General features: G+C 35.5%; 1 protein-coding gene across 5 annotated transcripts in view; it reads right to left on the bottom strand.

Annotated features, from left to right (window-relative positions):
- Positions 1–5,208: 5,208 nt before the first annotated feature.
- The window catches only part of DYNC1I2 (dynein cytoplasmic 1 intermediate chain 2), a 52,957-nt gene continuing 31,746 nt past the window's right edge, over positions 5,209–26,419 (bottom strand). For 3 of the 5 annotated variants that reach the window (XM_034654732.1, XM_034654731.1, XM_034654734.1), the window contains 10 exons: positions 26,047–26,209; positions 25,825–25,924; positions 24,548–24,673; positions 23,543–23,689; positions 23,058–23,171; positions 22,619–22,752; positions 21,612–21,756; positions 10,053–10,193; positions 7,753–7,878; positions 5,209–6,149 (listed from right to left, as the gene is read on the bottom strand). In XM_034654732.1, the coding sequence (XP_034510623.1) occupies positions 6,036–6,149; positions 7,753–7,878; positions 10,053–10,193; positions 21,612–21,756; positions 22,619–22,752; positions 23,058–23,171; positions 23,543–23,689; positions 24,548–24,673; positions 25,825–25,924; positions 26,047–26,209 (1,310 nt within the window). In that variant the 3' untranslated portion in view covers positions 5,209–6,035. The remainder of the gene's footprint in view (positions 6,150–7,752; positions 7,879–10,052; positions 10,194–21,611; positions 21,757–22,618; positions 22,753–23,057; positions 23,172–23,542; positions 23,690–24,547; positions 24,674–25,824; positions 25,925–26,046; positions 26,210–26,419) is intronic. The other 2 variants (XM_034654733.1, XM_034654735.1) reach the window with 1 other exon arrangement.

Genomic DNA, 26,419 nt, shown 5'->3' with positions numbered 1-26,419 from the left:
TTAGTAGTCAATTGTTTCCTATCAGTTGATAGAATTCCAACTAAGGTGCGACATCCTGATATATATAGCCTTATAGCCTTTTTTGGGCTTTGGATCTATGTGGAGGTATTATTCCAGTTACTCTCTAGTTACACTATTATCACTGCAGCATTCATTTTATAATCGTGAGGATGAAGGTCTAGAGAGATGAAGAACAAGAAAACCCGGGGCAGTCTTCTATGAATCACACTGTTCTTCTTGTCTGATTTTCAACGCAAAATATAAAAGTCCTTTTTCTCAATTGATACCAATTCTACTCAAGTAGCTCCTGAGTTTCAGGGGGGCTAAGGCCTTTTCTCTTGCCTTTGGAAAACTAAAGGTCCTCCAAAGCCAGCTAATGACCCTCAATGTACTGACAAATTCATGATTGTATCAAAAACATTATTGGAAATGAGGCCCATTAGGAAGGACCTAGTCATTTTACCATGTTTCTTGTTCAATTGGTATTAATAAGTCAGGTTTTGACTTACTTCAAAATCACATTTTGGATACAAGACAGGAGAGACCTGCCAATCCGGATGTGAGTTAGATAAAAGCTATTCCTGCAGGACTAATCTTAGGGCTTCCTCTAAGCCTAACAGCCACACACAGGTCATCAGGACTGAAGCTCCCCCTTCTAGTGATCATCTTCTTACAGCGAGCACAAGTTATTTTCAAGAGGCCTAACCTTAGGGATGAGGGAGCAGTACTATGTAAGTTACTACAGCTGAGTAACTGAAGGTTCCCCAGATTTTTGTGGAAGTGATGGATTCCAGTTCTGCTAACACCTAGCTGGATAATCATGAACCAAGTTTATTTTCTCACTGACTTGAAAAAGGGGTTCCACGTGCTCTTTTCTAAGTCTCTAGATATCACAACCCATGTTATATGTAAGTAAGAGCAACAGCTGAGTATAGGCTGGAAGTTCAGAATGGGTCATTTTTTTCTGTTTTCCTAATTTTAATTTTATCATAGAATGTAATAAAACATTCCTAGGAAAAGTATCACTGATTAAGGGTAATTTATATCCCTCAGTTCACTGCTACTCCTAAACATCTGAGGGTTAAATTATGCTGCAATGTCTTAGAATTAAAAAAGATTTTCTTGAATACCAAGCCACTTAAATCCTTAGAAGATGTGCTCTTATTACATTGCACAGATGGCTACAAAATATGGTTTCTCTCCATTTTTGTATTCTTAAAAAAAATTAAAAAATACAATTCCTTATTTGTGTGGAACTTTATAAATTTTCACATACACCCTATCTCCTATAATCTTCACAGAAAGCGAACATTTTCCTCACTTAATGCATGAGAATACTGACCCTTGTCCCAGGTGACATTACTGCTAATGGTGGTATCAGGAATAGAATTTGGGTCTTTTGAGCTCAGTGTTCTTTTTCTCATATACCAGCCACACTTCAGCATAAGAAATTTTGTTCCAAAGCATTTCTATTACTTTGTTCAGAAAAAAACTTTTTAAAAATCTAGTACAAAAATTCACAAAAGATAAAATCACTTGCCATCAAAGCCTTACCGGTGGTTACCTGATTTCTGAAGTCACCAGACGCAGGTCTCTGCATGTTCAGCACCACGCAGGTGTTTACACCCTCCACAATCACTGCCCCACAGCTTTCTGACCAAATCAAGTACATTAAGACAGGCATGATAATACATTACCAGACACCTGAATAAATGATCTCACAAAGTGAAACAGACCTTTCTGAAAGCCTACCTGAGTGCAAGCTGTTCCATCCTCTGACTGGGAACTGGTAATGGAATATTAAGAAGCCAAAACTGAGATTCCTGCTATGAAACTAACACCACAAAATACTATAATTTTATAAAAGTTTGTAGAAGATGGCTGATTGGCTATGTTGAAACTATCAGTGGTTAGAAACTACATACTGAAAACTTAAAAACCTAAAATCCATTTGAACTTAAAGAAGTTGACGAATTGCAAGCATGGCAGGCAGAAAGAATCCATACACCTTAAGCGCAACAGAAGATCTAGGAGCACTGGCCTATTGAAAAAGCACTGCGATGTGATGACTATTCAAACTCTTCCGGTTGGCATTCTGAGTTAGGATTGTAGCATCTTTTTTAAAAAATGTGTTGGTTATATGTGAAAAGGATTTTAAAAATACAACATATTAAATATAAGCAAATTAGTACCTTTTGGGGGCAGTAAGATTAAAGAGATTGGCTAATGTTCTTAACTGTAATCCCTGAATTCAAAAGACATACTGAACATAGGTGTTCTTTCACTTTTGTCTTTAGGACAACTTTCAAATTCTTTGGTAGCACTAGAAGCCCCCAGAATCTGTAAACCAGATCTTCAAGTAATCTCCCAGCACTTTTTAATGAGTCAAAAAGAAGAGCCCCAGGTCTTTTTTCCAAACCTGTAAAGCCTATTTGCCTATCAATCAGCAAGATGATAGTAGAAAAGCAAGAACTCCGGTCTTGTTTCTATGTAGATTGGAAACAAAAAAAAAAATCTGAATCGGAATCTCATCACTAAATTATCAAATGAGGTAAAGCCAATGGCTTTTTTACCCTAGACTTATGCCCAAGATTCAGGCATGACACTACCACCCTGGATGCTATGCCATGTTTGAAACAACTCAGTTCTCACAACCATCTAGTAGCTGGAGCTGTAACTGGAAATCCATCCTCTCCAATACAAACGTAATTGTAGAGCTTTGCTTTTCTTTTTTTTTTTTAATTTTAATTTTTTTTTATTATGTTAGTCACCATACAGTACATCCCTGGTTTCTGATGTAAAATTCGATGATTCATTAGTTCCGTATAACACCCAGTGCACCATGCAATACGTGCCCTCCTTACTACCCATCACCAGCCTATCCCATTCCCCCACCCCCCTCCCCTCTGAAGCCCTCAGTTTGTTTCTCAGTCCACGGTCTCTCGTGCTTTATTCCCCCTTCTGATTACCCCCCCCTTTCTTTATCGCTTTCTTCCCCTACCCATCTTCCTAGTTGTTATGTTCCATAGATGAGAGGAACCATATGATAATTGTCTTTCTCTGCTTGACTTATTTCACTTAGCATTATCTCCTCCAGTGCTGTCTTATTTAGAAAATATTGCAGTACCAATGTTGAAATACCAGGATTGTGGAAAAGATTTAAAAATGCACCGCCCAATAGAATAGAGAAAAAAATCACATGCTTCATGTCAGATTTTCTTTCATTCATTCAAGCCCTTCCTTTCCATATGCTTCAAGTCAAGGTTACAGTCTAACAGTTTATTCAGTACTAGTACAAAACAGAATGAATCAACATTCTTATAATATTGCAAGACTAAGATCACTCCTAATGCTACTTTCCTTTAGTTCCTTCCCCTCTAAATTTTAAGTCATCCATTCCTTCAAGATGCAGTATGTTAGCATAACTGCGACAATATTTTATATTTAGAGATTTTCTAAACTTTGTAGAGAACTGAATCATAAGCATGAAGATAGACTCTACCAATGAATTTTGTGGGGTTTTTTTGCTTTAATTACACCAAAAATTATTTCTGAGACTTAGTGTAAGTTAATTATGTCTGTAAAACTGAGTATTCTTTCTCAACACAAACGAGAATAACCAATAATCTTTAATTTTTCATTCAAAAGATAATAACCAAACAATAAACAAAATAAGAAATTAGCCTGAAAGCTATGGCTTGTTTCCCATTCAGCAAAAAAGTATAACTGGTAACAAATAAGGTACAATTTCCATAACTGGATATTTTTGAAAATTGTAAGGTTTTCATTTGTAAAAGAGTAAAGAGCTATGCTACACTTTTCTAGTCAGCTTGACTTGTCAGAAGATTTTACATCAGTATTGACAGTCTTAGTTCTTCCTTTTTTTCCTCTATTATATACTCAACCTTAAAAGGCAGTTCCTCACATTAAATTTATGTGTTCCTAAAAATGTAGACTAAGTTATATGGGCAAAGTTCCACATTGCATTTGGGGGTGGGGTGGGGAGGGAGAGAAGTAATTCCTCAAAAGCAAAAATTCTAGTGCTAAGTACTTTACTTACCAATTTTATTCTTTCACAATTGAACACATCAATTTTAGTCCAATGAGCATCTGATCTGCCACATCTCTTGATTTCTAACCTTAGTTATGATGACGTTTTCCCTTTTCTTAGTCCTTTTTACAAACCGTTGGCAAATATGTAATAACCAGGGGGCTCCTAGGTAGCTCAGTCAGTAAAGGATCTGCCTTCAGCTCAGGTCATGATCCTAGGGTCCTGGGATTGAGCCCCGCGTCGGGCTCCCTGATGAGCAGGGAGTCTGCTTCTCTCTCTCCCTCTTCCTAGCGCTCATTCCCTCACAAATAAATAAAATCTTTAATAATAAGAAAAAAAAGACAGTGACTGCTGAAATCGAACTTCTGACTCATAGACATTGCTACCATGAGCTACTTGAGATGTCTGCCTACTAAAATAAAAAACTTATCTTTGGTATATATAATAGGCAATTATGGGGTGCTAATTTGTGAAGACTGAATATATAAAAATGGAGAATTGCCTGAAGTAATTACAATCAATAATTTTAGAGCTGAAAGGAAATTTAACAATCATCTAATCCAAACTTAATTCCTAGATAAAAAGAATGAGACACAAACAGATGGAAAGACTGGGCTAAAATCACACTTCTCAAGAGTGCCAGAGCTAGAACTAGAGTTGGGTCTAATATTCCTAGTTGATTATTTTTACATTACATAATACTCATAGTTTAGAAATTTTATTATTTGGAAATTTATCTTCCAGCAGATCTTTGTTAGAATTATAAAACAACAACAAAAATGTTCGGATTCTTATATTATTCCTTCCCAGTTCGTGTTCTGTTGAATAAACAGTTAAAATTTAGAAGGACAAAAGGTTAGGATCAAGGAAATGGATAATTTAAAGTGGATAAAACAAAGATCTGATCATAACCCTTTCCTCTAATTCTGAAATAGGTTGATTTCAACATTAATTCTTAGATATTTGTCACTCACCTTTCAGACTTGCTTCTACAAGGTTGTGTGGTAACAGATCTCAAGATGTGGAGTTGATTCAATGACAAAGTTCATTTGAACACTCTTCCTTCATAGCTATACTGCAACCATGAAATCAATTTCTCTCACAGGAGGTTTTAGTCTCAGAGAGCTCACATACATAATAATCTCAATCAATGAAAATAATAGGCAGCTTTCCGTTTATTCTTTAGACAAACTACATCTCAGATGGAAAGTAAATAAGGAAGTAAAGCAAAAGTTAACCTAGGAGAAATTTTTTCACTGACAGGTTAAACATCAGTTCGTAATTCATCAAGAGATCTACATTATAATGTACGGCATATTTAAGACACAAAACTTTACAAGATTTGAGGTGGCTGCTTACAACAAGAGCTAAAAGAAAGATACACAAAAAAGACACTTTATAAAAGGGATGGGAAAATTAAAATTGCAAGGCTAAATCAAAATGAAACTGAAAAGTTGAAGCATATTTGTTTTTATTTATAGATAGCTATCACATGAATTATAAAGAAGAAAAAGTATATTAGAATGGATCTTGGGTAGACGTATGCATGCTATGGCTAAGAATAAACAATGTTCTTATATATTATGGTTAGTGAGGACAGTATCAGTATAACAGGAAATTGTGATTATTTAAAAATATGCAGAACTGATTTAATCTGTACTTTAGAAATAACTTGTATATAGTGTTATAAGTTGAAAAGAATTCAAAAGAATAACTAAAACCAAATATACACCTGTGTATAAGAATTCAGAAAAGGCTGCAATCTGTAAAGTCAATCAGCTGTATTAAAAATGACACAAATCCAAACAAGATGCATGTTATATAAAAAGGGACATTGTAAGATTTACTTGCTGCATTAAATCCATGGTTAAATCCACGAAATTTCCTTTTAATTAACATTTAGACAGAAACATGCAAATAGTCTTAGGTTCTATTTAGAGACTTCCCCAAATCCACTAAGGCTACAATATCCCCCTTTCAGGAGCTAAGCAGGTATTCGGGTAGCTGCTTCCTCCTCTGCATCAGCTCGGTTTGCATTAATTTCTGCAAGTGTTCGGCCAAACCGTGCCCATTCATCATTTCGGGGGACAGCAATCTGCTGTTAAAAGAAAGGCAATGTTTTATGTACACTAAAATAAAAGATCATCTTACCCAGTATTTCAGTTTGTTTTCAAATAATTTTTCCATTAAAAAGTAATAACTGACGTAAAAGGTCTTTCCATAATTACAGGGAATATAACAATGCTTTACGACACATTTCAAAACAAAAGATGATGTTTGGGAAGTGTGTTGTGACAGCCTCAGAAATGCTTCTGCTGTTATCACCATCAGTACAAGAGAGAATAACAATGATACTCTGTAAATATAACTCCTATGCACTATCTCATGGATTTTGCTGGTGGGGAGGAATTCCTTAAAATTTTTTACTTCTTGCACTATTCCAAATATGAAATAGTTTTTGAAGCATGCTTCCAAGAGCTGGTTTCTTATGAGTATTTATTTTTGTTTGGAGCATAAGGTAACCTTTTTCGGTATCTCAATCCCTTTATCAGAAGGTACATTATTTCTTACCACTTTAGTGATCTACAAATACCTAAAGGGGAAAAGAGGCTCATGATGCTTTTGCCTCCCTGAAGCATCCAATGACCAAAACTTTTTGGTAACTGTCATCATGATATTGGAGAAATCTCGACACTGCCATATTAGGGCACAAACCACTCAGTACAGCAAATGAATGTGCCTACTGCTTAATCTACCATATTAGATTAGATTGGATAGTGATATAAAATACAGTAGCTACCAGACACATGTGACTATTCACACATTTAAATTACTTAACATGAAGTAAAATTTAAAATTCAGTTCTTTCGTTGTGCTAGCCACATTTTAAGAGTTTGACAGCCATATGTGGCTAATGACTACTGGATTAGACAGTGCAGATACAGAGCAATTCCATCTGTGTGGACAGTTCAATTGGCTATTCTAAATGATTCAATCTACCTCCCTCCAGATCCAATTACTAGAGGCCATAGGGTGTCCAGAGGGGATGGGGAATCATAAGGCATAGTAAAAAAAAAAAAAAAAACCAAAACAGTGACTAAGGCGTCTTTCAGCCAGGGCTAAAAAGAAGGAAATCACTCCTGAACATTGTGGATAGCCAACCCAAGTACTAAAGATGACAAAGAGGTGCAACTCATCCTGCTGGATTCAATGATAATGGCTTTGCAACAAGGTTCACAAGTCAAGATTCACATTTCACACAGTCATCAAATAACTCTCAAAGATATTACTTTTGATTTCGACTACCTGGCCCAAACAAATCTACAAATACAGAAAAATAAGAACTTAAATCTGTAAAGCCCCGAAGTCTGTAATGCAAAGTCTGTAACTCAACTGTAACTCAAAATTTCTTCTTCCTGAAGAGTTTCTAATTTCTAGTAATTTATGCTTCAAGAAATAAGGTACTTCCAATATATGATATTATCCTCAAAATCTGTTGCATGGGGACACAGAACATCCAGTTTAGAAAGAAAATTAATCTTAAGAGTTGCTTCTGTCGTGGAAAAAGTTTTACCTTTATAACCATATGGTTTATACAACTCATGAACCTCGAAGACTAGTTTTAGCCACAAACATACCATAACTACAATGCCCTGAAAGCTAAACAGATGTATTAAAATTATAGGCAGTGAGCCTCATACCTCTCCCACGTCATATATGACAATCTGTCCTTCAGAATCACCCACAGCAATCTCTCTTCCAGAATGGGTCCATCTTACACGATTCAGAGCAGGATTACCTTCCACAGAAATGCTGGCAGTTGGCACCTGAAGTCATTTAAAATATAGTGCAGTGTAAAAAGTTTCATCAAGATTTCTATAAACATGTAAAACAGTAACTCTTTCTTCCAATTGGGCTACGTTTTTTAAAACAAAGATGAAAATAGATAAAGAATTTTCCCAACTTTCTTCCTGTTCAGTGATACATTATGAATGACATTACAGTCAATCCTTGAAAATGGTTTGGGAAAATAACTTAAGTTCTTATATAAGAAATTCTCACATGACTGGATACATACATCATTCTGAAAGATCTTCTCTTTAATAAAGGATTCTTTGTTGTTATTTTAACTTTTTTAAGAAATCAAGCTGTTTGAAAACAGATGGCCAAAACCCATTTTAAAGAAACATTTCAAAAGCCCTCATAAACAGATTATGGTTCAATTTTAGAGGACAGAAATTACTTTTGTGGCTTGTGACACTGTCAGCTGAAACCTGTGATTTCATCCACAATTCCTAGAAACAGTTCATACTGAATGTGCAGTACAGGTCTTTCCAAAGCTCTTGTTCCCATTAATTGTCTAGAACAGGGTAGGATGATAGCACCAACACAATGGTACCACCCCCCTTAGAATATGACTGTACTTCTTTTATGCTGAGGAAAAAGATTTATTTGCCACACACAGAGCAAACATTCAATGTTTGACTCAGACTGGAAGCACAATAAAACTTCTGAAACCTGATTAAAAATAATCCTTTTAATTGACCCTAAGTCATCCCCAGATGACTAATTTAACTCCTAGAATGCCACAACTGTTACAGAGAAAAACTAATTTTTAAAAAAAAACTTTTATTATGTTATTCACCATATTCATCATTAGTTTTTGATGCAGTGTTCCATGATTCATTGTTTGTGTATAACACCCAGTGCACCATGCAATATGTGCCCTCCTTAATACCCATCACGGGGCTAGCCCATCCCTCCACCCTTCTCCCTTCTGAAGCCCTTAGTTTGTTTCCCGGAATTCCTAGTCCCTCATGGTTCATCTCCCCCTCTGATTTCCACCCCCGCTTCATTCTTCCCTTCCTTCTCCTATCGATGTCCCTGCTATTCCTTATGTTCCACAAATGAGTGAAACCATATGATAATTGAGAAAAATTAATTTAGATATATTCTTTGAGTTAAGGATTATAGGAAAGACCCAAATTTAAGTATAACCACAAATCTCAAACACCAAAACCCAAACTAAAAAAATACAATTGGTACCATTGTAAGTGGTGTAAGTATTCTCACCCAGCCACCTAGTCAGCGCTTCACATCTTTTCCGAGGAGTATTTGAATGTTCCTGCTCAAACTACTAAACCAGGAGTTAGCACACTTAACTGCTCTTACATTTCTAATACATAACTTCCTTGCCCTGTATAACCAACGATTTTACTTCGAGGGATTTGGATGGCTGCCACCAGAAATATGAAGAAATGTGGGAAAGAGTGGGATGTGGGGGAAGGCGCCAAGAGACTTTCCTCTCAATAACTGTTTCTGACAGAACTGCTAAAACATTACTTCTTACCACCATATCAATATAGAATTCAAGGAACATTTTAAGCCTCAGTTGGTAAAGATACATATACCTAAAAATAAGTAATAGCTGTAGTTAAATTTCATTGCCAATAAGTGGTTTTAGCATAGTAATTAGGAAATTTTGTGGTTTCTATATTCATTTTATAGTAGCAATAACACTGTTTTCAGTCCTTCATGGAACAAGTCATCAAAATACATTTTCTTTTCATTTAAATAAGTCAGGCTAAAACTAGTGTTTATGGATGATATACAGTTCTGTCAAGGCTAAGAGATAATTTAGAAATTCAGAATTAAGGTTAACATACTTCAACAGTCTGAAACTATTTGCTTTGTAGCCTGCGAGTGAAAAATATCCCAGTTGCCTTATGAATGAGACTTTGCCAGGACATTACAGACATGATAGTGCTTTTCAGAAGTAAAAGGAAATGCCCCAGTGCTCTTGGCAACATTATTTCTCCCTTCAGTACTGCACAGCATGCTGTTTATTATTAAGGGTACAAAGCTTATTTGGTTTCTTTGTGATGAAGCTACAATCATCGAGCCCTTTTACATTCCTTGGGATAAAAGGAATTTCACAAATTATTCAATAAATCTCCAATTTTCTATTTTTCAGTGCAATTTTTGTTATTTTCCTGCTCACCTCCGTGTCATTATTGAGATTCCACAAATCCAGCCTCCCCATGCCATCCACACAAGCAAACAGGGCTGGGTGGGTGGGTGACCACATAACATCATAAACATAGTCCGAATTATCTTCAAATGAGTACAATGGCTTGTTATTCTGAAAGGAAAAAGTTGATTCTTAGCATAGTCAAAATACAACATACATTCAATAGGTATGAATAACATGATATTTAACTCAGCCTAGAAAAAGTTCCTCTTATTTGTTTCACTACAGAATTACCTGGACTTATGAACTAAGAATCAACAACAGGACTGCAGTTTCTTTTTAACTTGCAGACACCATACTGTTTTACTGTTTTAAAAAAGGAACAGAATGTGCTTCAAAAACATTTGTCCATGAGAAGATTCTGGGAGGATGACAGCAATGGAAGTTTACTGTTTTGAATTCCTCTAACTCTTCCCATAAACCCAAACAAAGCAATGAGGATAACAAAACCAAAGTTTCACAGACAATATGTACAACAAAATCAGGAGACAAGCTCCAAATGTAAGTGAGTAGAAACAAACTTCTGCCAATAACAAGATGTACGTGGTACAAACATCTGTGTAGGAAGAAGTGTGGAAAGGCCTGGGGCTTCTGACAGCCAGAGAACAGAACAGTAGAGCCTCATAGTTGACAGCAGATACTCACTGGACAGTGTCAGAGAACATGCTGAGTCTGAGAACAGCAGCAGGAACTGGGAGGGAGTTCAATGCAATTCTATTTATAAATAAGTGCAAGCAGAATCCAATGTAATATAAGTAAGGTCTAATGGTGCAGTCTGAGTTCTGCAAACTCTTGAAATTAACAAACCAAAGCTCCCTTTCAAGACAAAGCCTCACCAAAGAGAAACTGCTGGGAGCATATAGCACAGTAGGGACAGAGAAGGCTCAGATAAAACTGGTGGAGAAAAACAGAAAAAGCACATCTCAGAAAGTACAAGATAGACAGAGGTAAGTATTCACTTTGCAAAAAACACAGAAGAGAGAGTTTTAGCCTAGACTACGAAACTAGAAAAGCTATCCTATGCCCATCCCCACCCTCCTAAAAGTAGAGAAAAACTCATTTCACTAGTAGACAATAAGCAACAAAAAAGGATCTTGGTCAAATCCCACACAAAGTTATCGTGGCAGATCTTCAATAATGGTGTCATGACAGTTAAATGGGAAAAGAACGGTGGACAAGATGGATTTGCACATGCACGAGAATGAAGATGGACCCCTCCGTCCTCATACCATACAAAGAAAGTAACTCAAAGGAAGGCTAGGAAGTCCTAGCTACAGCTATCAAACAACAAAGAGAAATAACAGGCATCCAAATCAGTAAGGAAGAAGTAAAACTTTCACTATTTGCAGATGACATGATGCTATATTCAGAAAACCCAAAAGAGCACCAAAAACCTGCAAGAAGTGATAAACAAATTCAGTAAATTCACAGAATATAAAATCGATATACAGAAATCTGTTTATTTCTATACACCAACAATGAAGGAGCACAAAGAAATTAAGAAAACAATCCCATTTACAACTGTACCAAAATAATAAGATACCTAGTGAATAAACTTAACCAAAGAGGTGAAAGACCTATACCCCAAAAACTGTAAAACACTGACAAAAAAAATTAAAGATAACACAAAGAAATGGAAAGACATTCCATGCTCATGGATTGGAAGAACAAATATTGTTAAAATCTATAATTAACCAAAGTAACCTAAAAAATTCAATGCAATCACTACCAAAATACCAACAGCACTTTCCACAGAACTAGAAAAAACAACTGTAAAATTTATATGGAGCCACAAAAGACCCCAAATACCCAAAGATATTTTGAAAAAGAAAAGCAAAGCAAGAGATATCACCATTCCAGACTTCAAGTTATATTACAAAGCTGTAGTCACCAAATAGTATGATACTGGCATAAAAATAGACATACATATAAATGGAACAAGAGCAGAAGACCCAAAATAAACCCACCATTACATGGCCAATTAACCTTCAACAAAGCAGGAAAGAATATCCAATGGGAAAAAGTCTCTTCAACAAATGGCATTGGGAAAACTGGTCAGATACATGCAAAAGAATGAAACTGGACCATTTTTTTCACACCATACACAAAAATAAACTCACAGTGGATTAAAGACCTAAGTGTGAGACCTGAAACCATAAAAATCCTAGAAGAGAGCACAGACAGTAACTTCTCTGACATCAGCTATAGCAACTTTTTTCCTATATCTGTCTCCTGAGGCAAGGGAAACAAAAGCAAAAATAAACCATTGGGACTACATCAAAATGAAAATCTTCTGCACAGTGAAGGAAACGATCAAAAGAACTAAAAGGCAGCCTATGGAATGGGAGAAGATATCTGCAAATGACATATCTGGTAAAGGGTTAGTATCCAAAATATATAAAGAACTTATAAATGCAACACCCAAAAAGCAAATAATCCAATTTAAAAATGCAGAAGACATGAACAGACATTTCTCCAAAGACATCCAAATGGCCAACAGACACATGAAAAGATCTTATCATGACTTATCATCAGGGAAATGTAAATCAAAACTACAGTGAGGGGCGCCTGGGTGGCACAGCGGTTAAGCGTCTGCCTTCGGCTCAGGGCGTGATCCCGGCGTTATGGGATCGAGCCCCACATCAGGCTCTTCCTCTATGAGCCTGCTTCTTCCTCTCCCACTCCCCCTGCTTGTGTTCCCTCTCTCGCTGGCTGTCTCTATCTCTGTCGAATAAAGAAATTAAAAAATCTTTACAAAAAAAACAAAAACAAAAACTACAGTGAGGGCCACCTGGGTGGTTCAGTCAGTTAGGCAGTTGACTTCAGTTTGGATCGTGATCTCAGGATCCTGGGATTGAGCCCCACATTGGGCTCCTCACTCAGTGGGGAGTCTGCTTATCCCTCTCTCTATCCCCTCCCTCTGCTTGTGCTCTGTCTCTCAAATGAGTGAATACAATCTTTAAAAAAAAAACAAAACAAAACTACGAGATATCACCTCATACCTGTCAGAATGGCTAACGAAACAATAACAACACAAGAAACAGGTGTTGGGAAGGATGTGGAGAAAAAGGAACCCTCTTGCACCATTGGCAGGAATGCAAACTGGCACAGTCACTGCGGAAAATGGTATGAAGGTTCTTCAAAAAGTTAAAAACAGAGGTAACTCTATGACCCAGCAATGACACTACTGGGTATTTACTCAAAGAATACAAAAACACTAATTCAAAGGGATATACGCACCCCTATGTTTATAGCAGCATATTTACAATAGCCAAGATATGGAAGCAGCTCAAGTGTCCATCAAATGATGAATGAATAAAGATGCACAGAGACACACGCACACACAAGGGAATATTATTCAGCCATAAAAAGAATGAAATCTTACCATTTGCAATGACATGAGTAGAGCTAGAGAGTATAATACCAAGCAAAATCATTGAGTCAGAAAAAGACAAAAACCATATGATTTCACCCATGAGTGGAATTTAAGAAACAAAGGGAAGAAAAAAAAGACAAACCAGGAAACAGACTCTTAACTATAGAAAACAAACTGATGGTTACTATAGGAAAGGTATGTGGGGGGGGGAATGAGTTAAACAGGTGATGGGGATTAAGGAGACACTTGTGATGAGCACCAGGTGATGTATGGAATTGCCGATTCACTGTATCATACACCTAAAACTAATATAAGACTGTATGCTAACTAACTGGGATCAAAATACAAACTTAGAAGTAATTCAAAATGTATCACAAATCTAAATAAAGAGGTAAAACTGTAACTCTTAACAGGAAGCATAGGAGTAAGCTGTTGTGACCTAGGACTTGCCAATGGTTTCTTCAATATGAAACCCAAAGCACAAGCAACAAAAGAAAAAATCAATAAACTGGGCCATATCGAAATTAAATACTCTTGTGCTTCAAACAATACCTTCAGAAAGTGCAAAGGCAACATATACAATGGGAGAAAATATCTGGAAATCATATATCTGGTGACTTATACCTAGAACATTTACAACTCATTTATTAAAAAAGGAAAATAAGCCAACCAAAAAATTGCACAAAGGATTTGAACAAACATTTCTCTAAATGAGATCTACAAACAGCAAATAATCATTTGATAAGATGTTCAACATCATTATCCATCAGGGAAATGCAAATTGAAACCACACGGAGGTATCATTTCACACACTAGGATGTCTATAATAAAAAGGACAGATAATATCAAGTGTTGGTGAAGATGTGAGAAATCAGAACCCTCATACATGCTGATGGAAATGTAAATTAGTGCAGCTGTTTTGAAAAACAGTTTGTTACTCAAAATGCTAATTAGAGTTAACATATGACCCAACAATTACACTCCTACGTATATACCCAAAAGAAATGAAAACTATATATACACAACAAAAATGTACATGAGTGTTCACAGCAGCATTATTCACAACAGCCCCAAAGTGGAAACAACCTAAACATTCATTAACTAGTGAATGGATAAACAAAAAGTGGATGAACCTTTATTATGCAAAGTGAAGAAGCCAGTCACATATTGTGATGCCCTGAAATGTCTATGACAGGAAGTCCCAAGAAACAGAAAGTAAATTAAGTCATTTCCAGGAGCTGGGTGAAGGGAAAGGAGGACTGACTGCTAATGGATTTAAGGTTTCTCTCTGAAATTTGAAAATGTTCTAAAACTAGTGATGATAGTGCATATCTGTGTGAATCTACTAAGAACTGTACACTTTAAAAGGGTGAATTTTATAGTACACAAATTATATCTCAATAACAGTTATTTTTTTAAAAAAAGATAAAGTGAATTTCTTAAAAAGCGATAGAAATTAACAAAGATTTACCTATAAAGGCAGCCCGTAAAGAAGAAAACCAAGCAATACTATAGAATACAAAAAAATAATAACTCAAGAGAACTCTCCTAAAATAAAAGGCAGCTTGAAACTATATATTTAAGAGTATCCTACGCATCTAGGAAAATCAAGCCTTTAAAGAAAAAGAAAAAAAATTTGATCACCCAGGTTTTGTAAGACCAGGTCACAATTAAGGAAAAAAAAATCAGATTGTCATCTGACTTTTTAATGACAATGCTTTTTGCCAGAAGACAACAGAATAATATATTTAAGGTAATCAAAGAAAAGAGTGTAAATCACGGATTTTATATACAGCCAAACTGACCTTTGTAACCCAACAGGCTCTCGTGAATATGAAAGTAATGCATCCACAAGCACACTACTGCAGAATGAGCTTCAGATGACCAAAAAAAACTGAGAAGACGTCAACATAAGTACAGGGAGTTACCAAGTGATTCATGAAGGTAAACTCTTCTTTACAGAAGTATAAACATTAATCTATAATTATACACAACAGTATGAACAATACAGTAAGAATGCAAAATCCAGACTATGAGAAACTCTAACAGGACAACCAACCTGGTTTCTTCTTTAACAACAACAAAGCAAGAAGAGAGGGAAGGAAGCCCTATCTTAAAAGAGGGCTCAAAAGATGTATCAACTGCAAATATATGGACCTCATTTGGATCTTGCTTCAAACAAATAAATAGTTAAAAAAAATTAAATTGAACATTGATTGGCTAATTTAATGAAACTAAGAAATCACTGTTTATTTTAGGGGTTGTGATATAGAGTATCATGGCTATTTTTTTAAGACTTTATTTTTAGACACATACTGAATATTTGTAGATGATGTAACATATCTGGGTTTGCTTTAAAATCCAGCAGTAGGGAGGCAGTGTACATGGAAATGAATCAAACAAGATGGGTCATGTGCTGATAATTGTGGAAACTAGGTAATGGGCACCATGGCTTCATTATACTCTTCTCTTTGATTTTATATCTACTTGGAATTCTCCATAAAAAAGTTTAAAAATATTTAAGATTTTCATTCAGATATTATAGTAAATGCCAAGAGCATGACTTAATAACCAAAAATGTTTGCTTGTAATTAAATTTTTCTCAAAACTTAAAAGTAAGCTAGAAACTAAAATTAAGAGGTTTTTTCCCTCTCAAGATCACTATTTTCTATAACTCTCTTTGGGAACAATGCCAAATGAAGTCTCAGTCTGAAGTAGTGGTTTTCTACATAGAATGGGCATCACATTCATCTGTAGAGCTTTTTAAAAATCCAGATGCAGCCCCCATCCCATCCTACAATTCATCAGTGTTTCTGATGTTGCTGCACTAGTGATTCTGATGCACACCATGATTACAAGCCACAGTGCTAAGGTGTATCATTCCTGAGGTAATAGTATACTTCTTCTAGAACATCCCATTTTTAGGCAATTTTATGGTCTCCAATCAAGGACTTAAAACAGAAGTTGTTCAAAATCAAAATCACGTTCACATGCTCAACTCTGTAAACATAGGGAGAAGCAGGTTCTCCACTGAGCAGGGAGCCTGACTCAGGCCTTGATCCCAAGACCCTGGGACCATGACCTGAGCCAAAGGCAGATGCTTAACTGACTGAGCCACCCAGGCACCCCAACAGAATCTGTTTAAAAAGAAATAATTCCAAGGTCAGCAATATCTTCCTATATAACCTGACTGAAGATATGAACTTTTTGAGAAGGAATGTGTCTATTAAAAGCAATGGAAATACAAAGAAGCAGGTTCTTAAAAGAAAATGAAGACAGTACTCAATTCAAGCATTGTCCAAGAGAGAGTCTCAGTCAATGGACTCTAAAGAATTACCACCCATGGCAAGGCTATCTCCATATGAAAATGAATGAATCACACTATCTTCGCTTGATGCCATTAAACATTCAAATTTGAAAACTTCTTTTGTTCCAATTCCTTGCTCACCAAGCAATCTTCTGATTATAATTTGGCTTCCCACGTGGGTTGTCTACAGGGAAACAATGAGCTGGTCACGCCAGCATGAGTATCTGGGCCTTCTGGCAGTTGTTTCTCATTGCTAAATTAATAAATTGACCCTCTCCATATCAGTGTCTTACAAGCCTCTTAGTTCCAGTCAGCATTCCCTGGCTAATCAACCCTAGCAGACTGACAAGACTAAGTTTCTGAATATGCAAAGAACAGGCCGAACACTGGCCAGCAGCAGGTTACTACACTAAATGCTAACATGCAGGCCTGGGTCCCAATGGTCAGACAGCATTCCTCAAGAAACACTCCAAATTTGAAGCATTTTTTTCATTTGAACTTGTCTAATACGTGCACAGTTGCTATCCCAAGCATTAGGAAAATCTCTCTAACCTTGTTTTAAATGCTGATGTTTTCTGAGAGTTAAATAATGAAGCTGTTAAAATATAAAAGAGGATTTAAGACACCAGAGATTGTGGGGGCGCCTGGGTAGCGCAGTCGTTAAGCGTCTGCCTTCGGCTCAGGGCGTGATCCCGGCGTTCCGGGATCGAGTCCCACATCGGGCTCCTCCACTGTGAGCCTGCTTCTTCCTCTCCCACTCCCCTGCTGTGTTCCCTCTCTCGCTGACTGTCTCTCTGTCACATAAATAAATAAAATCTTAAAAAAAAAAAAAAAGACACCAGAGATTGTGAAAAAAAATTTAAGGTGTATATGGACTACTGAAGTCTGAAAACTACCTACTCTAAGACCTTGACACTTAATGGGAAATACAGTACTGACAGGCATTTGTTCTGAGACCAGAATATATTGTGAATACATGAAAATATTTTGGCCCCAAATAAACAGTTCTTATATTTTAAAAGTAATTTGTAACAAGTATTATTAAATGCGGTAGAACGTTAAGCTAATTTACCAGGTCTATCCCTAATCAAGTTCTTAGGGAATCCTCTAGTTACCTTCCAGTAGTTTCACTCCTCACACATTCTTCCTACTGTTTTTCAGGGCTGCCATGAATTTTCCAATTTGGCATTTTGAAAAGGTAACAGTGTCTTCCAAATACATTAGAAGCAATGTCTTGGTTGGTATAAACTTTACCAAAATGTGGAAAATCCTCTACCTCTGTTTATATTCTTTACTAAAAATAACTGAGTTTAAAAAAAGTCATGAAAACAATTTGATGACCCAGAACTCTGTCACTGCATTATAAATTCCTGACTAGGCAAAAATTAGAAGCTGACTACAGAAGTAGATTACTTTTAATTTGAGGCAGTGTCAAACTGAGATTTCTGGGATTTTTTAGGACTTATAAATAGGGAGAAAAAGGAGGAATCTTATTTTGCTATTAGGGCAGAGCCAGAGCTTAAAGGACACAAAGATACACAGTTTTTAGTAACTAGTTCCTTCCAGTTTATGGGGGCTCAATTCCCAGAGTCAGAAAACCCTTAAAAAAGTAGAGGCCAAGAAGAAAAACATTTAAAGTCTGTTAAATTCATGAATGTGAAGATACTGGTTTAAAAAGCTTAAAATGGAACTGGAACAAAGTTTCTAAAGAGATTACTTAAAAACCTTGCCTACTGGGGTGCCTGAGTGGCTCAATCCTTAAGCATCTGCCTTCAGCTCAGGGCATGATCCCAGAGTTCTGGGATCGAGCCCCATGTCGGGCTCTTCCCCTGGGAGCCTGCTTCTTCCTTTCCCACTCCCCCTGCTTGTGTTCCCTCTCTCGCTGGCTGTCTCTCTGTCAAATAAATAAATAAAAATCTTTAAAAACAAACAAACAAACAAACAAAAAAACCTTGCCTACTGAGGCGCCTGGGTGGCTCAGTCAGTTAAAAGACTGACTCTTGGTTTCAGCTCAGGTCATGATCTTAGGGTCATGAGACTGAGCCCCATGTCAGGCTCCATGCTCAGCAGGAGTCTGCTGGTGTTTCCCTCCCTTCCTCTCCTTCTGTCTCCGCCCCCCCAACTCTCTCTCTCAAATAAATCTTTAAAAAAAAAAAAAACATAAAAAAAGACCAAAAAAACCCCACAAAAAGAAGACCAAAAAAAAAAAAAATCATTTTGCCAATTATTCATAACCATTGTGTTGGAGAGCACAGAGACTCTATCAAGTTTTTTGGCAGGGTAGAAATAAATACCAGCAACACAAGTACCATGAAGTATAAATCCCAGATCAAAACAATGACACTGGAAGCCATGATATAACCAAATACAAAAATATTTACTCAGCAGATTGTTGCTGTTCTAGCCTTCATTGAGAATTATTTGTGTGCAGAAAAGTTAGAAGATAATTCTTCCAGATTGTTGCTGTTCTAGCCTTCATTGAGAATTACTTGTATACAGAAAAGTTAGAAGATAATTCTTCCCATAAAGTTTTAGAGGGCCCTTAAATGTATAAAATGTATAAAACACTCTGTTCTATATTGGTTCATTCTCTGGCCACTAACACTGGAGAGGTATGTAATGTGTATGTGTGTTGTGGGGGAGACACATGTATCACAGTTGAATGAATAAATGAAGCTCACAGAGGGAAGCAATGCCTAGCTCAATTAGCAAAGAAAGAGATATGCCTGCCTGTCATTCTTATTCAGAAGGCAGTTCTATGCTGAAATACAGCAAAATACAAGAACAAAAAATACCAACCACCAATCAACCAGCTGTGTGAGTACCACAAAAGCAAGCATCAATCAGTCTGCTATCACAGACATAAGTTCTGTTCTTGTTTACGCAATGAAGAGGAATTCTTCATTTTCCAATTCCTGCTGGTAATATATGCAAGGATGGAAGCCTCACATTTAAAGCTAAAAGACTGGCAACTGAAGCCCTAAGATATTAAAATAAATCTACAAATTTATAAAAGATTCTTTTCAATTACTGAAAAAGGAAGCTGGCCAACAACCTAACAAAGATATGTCTCCTGTTGTCTACCTAAAGGACTACTAAGGTGAAAGCACATCAAGAAATGTAGCTACTTACATGGCTACCTGCAGCCTATGCAGAAATAGTTGGCTTCATCTCTCCTATTCTACACCTTGCTTTGGTTTTACTAGCTAGATTATACATTTCTTTGCTTCTGGTTGTAAGAATCTTCTTCCTCTACCTTTTTCCACTGAAAACTCTCATTAAAAAAACAAAAATTCAAGAACAATCCAAGAAAACAGATGATTGATTAAATGCATTCGGGGCTCTGTCTGATCCCCATGAAAGAGGAAATGAACATTGCTAAGGGCCTATTACATGTTAGACACTGTGTTAAGCACTTTCTATGTATTTCTTTTATTAGCCTTAAGTGCTATTTTTATGTTCACTAATGCCAAACATGAAAATGCTCAAATTTAAAAGGCAAGCTTTTATAGGCAAAGTTTTCTAACTCACTTCATATTACATTAAAAGAAAGCATCATGAAAGAACAAGAGTGAACAGTAACTCCACCCCAGATTTCTGAGGCATGCATTTGATTTACAAATGTGAGTTCACTGTAACAGTAAAGAACATCTCTTAAGACCACTAGGTTTCCTCAAAGAAGCTGAAGAACCAAATAAGGTTTCTAAACTGTCTCATGACTAACTACTCAAAATGTCAACATTTAGAATAAGGCAAATAGAAATATGAAAAAATACAGCTTAAAATTTAACCTTATTTATTTATTTATTTAAAAGATTTTATTTATTTATTTGACAGAGAGAGAGACGGCCAGCGAGAGAGGGAACACAAGCAAGGGGAGCGGGAGATGAAGCAGGCTTCTCAGCGGAGCAAAGAGCCCGATGCGGGGCTTGATCCCAGGACCCTGGGATCATGCCCTGAGCCGAAGGCAGACGCTTAATGACTGAGCCACCCAGGTGCCCCTAAATTTAACCTCATTTAAATACAATCTGATATTCTGATTATGCAGCTTTGCCAATTACAATGTAATACTGCAGAAAAGCCAGACAGAAAAGTCAAAGCTTCTTAAATTTAATATGGGGTCAAATGAAACTATAAGGCCTATCAAAAGAAGTATGTTCCCTACTTGGATTTGCCTTGAGACTCCCTGAAGCAGGGCAATGTCACATTTATCTGGAATTGCTAGAGGATCAGGAATCACTTTATAACACAGTGGGTTTTTCAAATAACTGAAGCTAAATAAAAACAAAACAAACTATTTAAATTTTTTATTGTGGAAAACAAAAATACATATTCATCCATGCCTTTACACAATATTTCCTTAATGATTTAAGTTTGTTATTATAGCCTTATTGTATAAGACTTATTGTACATCTGTTATCTGTCTTTCCTCCATTTTCCATCAGCTCTGTGAGCCATGCAGCCTATAACAGCTCTTCTAAGAGCAAATGCATGGCTTTTGTGCTGGGCTATACACAGCTATGTAATACATAGCTATGTGCTATGAGAGATACTCAGGTGCTTTTTCCCCAACTCAGTTCAGAGTAAACAGTTCTGTGCTTGAAAAGCCTGAAGGGGGAAGAATGGTCTTTGGTTATGTGTGGGGTTGACATATTTGTCAGCACACTTTTATGAAAACTACAACATCCAGTGGCTCACTCACGTTCAGTATAACTTATTATCAGGTTTGATCTATCAGTGAATCATTCTAAGCTATTAGAAAGCTTTTCATCTTTCCCATGTAGAATTAGAGCACCACCTTGTGTCAGAAACCCAAGGAAATGAGCAGACATCTGTTTTTAGATACCTTAGTTGTCCAAAGTTTTACTGTCCAATCAAATGATGAAGTGACAAAAAGATGTGAGAAGTCCACTGCTCCAACAGCTGCATGACAATGGATACCAGTGATTGGTCCTTGATGTCCCTCAAACATCTCACTGATTCCAGCTTTGCTATTTCATAAAAGTGAAAATATTAGGGAAATCTCTTGGAAGCAGACTGCTTATAAATATATTTTATTAAGGATTATAGATCAGACTTTGACATAATTTCAACCAACCTAACTCTGCTCATAAGACAACATCATATGTTGAGTGTTACTCAAACCAGATTTAATAACACTACTAAAACAGTAAATATATTTTGAACCATAAACATGCTGTTGAAAACACAACTCACAAGTCCGATTATCTGAGGTGATGGAATAGAGACAAAGGGAGGCTATATGTAAGCGAGAAAATCCAGGCTACTACTTTTGTATCAAAAGCTTTGAAGTGAAGGTGATCTGTATTTGAGATGAAATCTGGACACTCCATTTTTTTTTCTAAGGAAGCAATTAATAAAGTACAGCTAGACAATTTCAAAACAGATTGAGCAGCAGGAGAAATACTAGTCAATTTAAAATGAGTACATGATATTATTACACAATTATCAGGAAGATGAACTAAAGCTCAAAGTCCAAATAAATCAAAATGGAAAAACTGCTGAAAATCTTATTTACAACTTTAAGGGTTAGTATGTGGCAATGTGCATATATTTGCAACTGCTGAAAGCTATTTCCTACCATTAACTTCTGTGAGTACATGCATACATACAAAACCATAACACACTACAAGCTGTAAGATCCAGAACATATCACGATCCAAAATAACCTTTTATTTTAAAACGTATTTAAGTTTTAATTTTACATACCTGAACTCAAATACAATTTGTCAAAAATAATGACAAATTTCTACTTAAACAAGGGACAATTTGTTTTAATGAGACTATTAAACGGAGAAATTTAAATAATTGCAAATTCCAGTTTAGATTTACCTGCCATGGCGGCATGCTGTGTACACCGAACCTTCTTCACTCCCAACAACAAAGTTGTTGACATCTCCAACAGGGAAGGACATAGATGTCACAGCTACTGCCTTTGACTGTTTATGAACCAATTCCATGCTATCCTATGAAGAAAAAATTGAGGAAATTATTTTATAAGCTTGCAACTTTGAATTTTCTAAGAAACATTTCTAGTTTTAATTGGTTTATAAATAATTCTTTTATTATAATACTTACACGAATTTACTTTGATTAAATGAAGTAGGTTTGAAAATAAAGTATATCATGACAAACTATATGTAATAGGCTAGGTTTATAAGCTGTTTCATAATGGTATTATAAAACATTTATGAAAAAACATAAGCTGGGATTTACATGGACTTATTTTTAACACTTGACTCAAAATTTCAGTTTTCCAAGTTCAACCTACCTGTGGATGGGAAAGCATGTCCAGACTCCATGAACAAATTTTTCCATCAGTAGATATGCTAATCAGATTGTGAGCATTTTGTGTTCCAACAACATTTACACAATATACAGGATGCTAAAGAAAGAGATGTTAAAAAAAGTTTTCTAGGATTATTTTGCCAAAAATGGAACCATTTTTACACTATAATCACAGGTATTCTGTTTCATATCAGAACAGTCTCATATCTTGATGATATTTTTAATGTGAAGAGTTTGATGCTATTCTGTTGATTAATAAAGGCTTGTCTCAGAAGATAGATGAGTTTTTAATAAAACAGTTTTCTAAAAATACAAAAAAAAAAAAAGGCCTTCGTTCTTGGTGACCAACTGATGAGGAATTCATACATCAAAGGAAACACATTCTGAGACTACTCTGATGGACACTACTAAGTATTTGATGGTGAAGCAGCACAGAAGTCTAATGGAAATAACCTCTTTACTACTTACTGTGTGTGCGGCAGCTGACAGCGGAGTTCTCTGCACTGGAGTTCTTTTATTGCTACGGTTATCCCACAGCACAATTTGGCCTGAATATGTACCACCAACAACCAGATTTGGATGAAATTTTGCAAATGTCGCAGACATCACAGCTGACTGTAAATAAGTAAGATTTTTATACTTCGGGTTCAAATGAAGAAGCCTGATAAGTTATAAAAATAAATCTATATGCAAACATTTTCCCTTTTATTGTAAGGTATTAGAAGTTATAAAAAGAAGTAAATTAATTTAAAAATTTCATTTTATTTCCGAATATAAAATTATACCTTTAGAATAGTTTTTGCTTAAGTCGAATGTAGTGATTATTTACATAAATGTACTCAATTTACAAAGAAAGCAAAAAAATTATTTCATTTGATTACAGTATTAAATCAAAAGACAACTGGCTCTAACAGTAATCTGACAATAGAGTATAAGCTTGTTTTGATTCAGTTAAGCATTTTTTAAGATTATAACTTATGCAACTAGAAAAGGCTTGCAAATTCTAACCTTCCACTAAACTCACTTTAAAAATCTGCATCTGTTTCCTACTTCAGACATATGTTTCTATTTAAAACTATCTAGTTCCAACTCCTCAGGCCATATATAAGTAATTCAGTGGGCCAACCGTCTAATTGTATATTCAGCAAATAAGTTCATGAGAAACTCCCTGTAGAAAAGACATTTTATAAAAGATTCCTTTTATATAATCAATCACAATAACAGAAAATCACAACTGCAAAGGACTTTAGGTGTGATTAAACATTAGAGATGCCAGAAAAGCTACAAAAGGCAGATCATGTTGAACTGAAAAGTCTTCAGTTTTCTGTTAACATCTGTTTGCAAATACGAAGTGGGTTTAGTAAATGCCAATCCAATGAAATCATTATGTTGACAAGAAAAGAAAAAAGGCACTTGTCTAAATTCATTAATGAACTCTTAAACTTAGGGAAGACTGTTAGAAGACCATCTTACCTGGCAGTGAAACACATATTCTGGGGTAGTTTTCTTGTATTTCATATTCCATACAAGGGCCACACCGTCAGGCTCATGAGGAGCATCTTCATTGTTATTATAGGAAGCCACGAGTAGCTCTGGATACTGCTCACAAGAATCAAGTGGGGGAAAAATTGCTATGCATAAGAAATGTTTCACATTCTTCGTGACTCAACTGTTTTTATCAAATTATTTTGAAAATACAAATACTTAACATTTCCCCAAGAAAGGGATCACGAGAGTTATGATTACTGGGATGTTAGTACAACTCTAAATTAGTATAGTTACATAAAATGTTTTAATGTTAAAACATTTTATTAAAAAACACTGCAATTTTATCCAAAGCATATGGTGAGCAAACTGAAATTAGTAAACTTAGGTTGTGGCATAAATTCAATCTTAAGTTTTAAATTAAATGATGTTTCCAACTGTGTCTTCCAAAGTATACAAGATAAAATGAATACAGTAACATTAGAAACATCATTCGTTATTACTCTAAATGATATATACTGATTTAATTACAAAGTTTCCATAATTAAAAGTACCTAATTTTAATTAAAAAATGAGTAATTCTGTTTCAATTTACCTGAGATGACCAATCCAAACAACTAACAACACGATGCTTTGACCAACGTTCATCAAAAAATTGTCGATTTAATGACTCTAAATGATATATACTGATTTAATTACAAAGTTTCCATAATTAAAAGTACCTAATTTTAATTAAAAAATGAGTAATTCTGTTTCAATTTACCTGAGATGACCAATCCAAACAACTAACAACACGATGCTTTGACCAACGTTCATCAAAAAATTGTCGATTTAATGACTCTAAATGATATATACTGATTTAATTACAAAGTTTCCATAATTAAAAGTACCTAATTTTAATTAAAAAATGAGTAATTCTGTTTCAATTTACCTGAGATGACCAATCCAAACAACTAACAACACGATGCTTTGACCAACGTTCATCAAAAAATTGTCGATTTAATGACTCTAAATGATATATACTGATTTAATTACAAAGTTTCCATAATTAAAAGTACCTAATTTTAATTAAAAAATGAGTAATTCTGTTTCAATTTACCTGAGATGACCAATCCAAACAACTAACAACACGATGCTTTGACCAACGTTCATCAAAAAATTGTCGATTTAATGACTCTAAATGATATATACTGATTTAATTACAAAGTTTCCATAATTAAAAGTACCTAATTTTAATTAAAAAATGTAATTCTGTTTCAATTTACCTGAGATGACCAATCCAAACAACTAACAACACGATGCTTTGACCAACGTTCATCAAAAAATTGTCGATTTAATGACAGTTTTGCACCTGCTTGAATCTCTCTACAGAAAAAGACCAATCCAAAAAAAGATGATGTTATAACTTCTTACTTTTGATCTAAAAGTAATTTAAGTACTCTTAAAGTAACATTGCTGAAGCCATAATCTTAGCAATTAAAGATTACCCTTCTTTGTCTTCCAAATCTCTTCCACTATAGTCAAAGAAGATGTTAATCTGCTCAGAAAGTGCTCTTTCTACAATTCTTGTAGAATGGTCAAAGAAACTTAAAAATTCCTCCGAGTGTAAGATTTGTTGCTTTTCTTCTTCAGTCAGCTCATGAGGGGGAGCTGGAAAAACAAATATTTTCCTGAAGTCAGTTTAATTTATGTCTGTCAAATCATGTCAACTCACTATCACAGTTTGGAACAATGAATGCCACATATTTTTTTTCAACCAGATTCACCTCGTTCATTTAGAGCATTTTATTGTACTTTAACACATAAATAATAAAAAAAAAATTTAATAAGAATCAACAAAATTTTTTAGTTAATTCTTTA

This window comes from Ailuropoda melanoleuca, chromosome 2 (genome assembly GCF_002007445.2).
Source record: "Ailuropoda melanoleuca isolate Jingjing chromosome 2, ASM200744v2, whole genome shotgun sequence".
NCBI classification, from domain to species: domain Eukaryota; kingdom Metazoa; phylum Chordata; class Mammalia; order Carnivora; family Ursidae; genus Ailuropoda; species Ailuropoda melanoleuca.
This window is presented reverse-complemented; position numbering and strand designations above follow the sequence as displayed.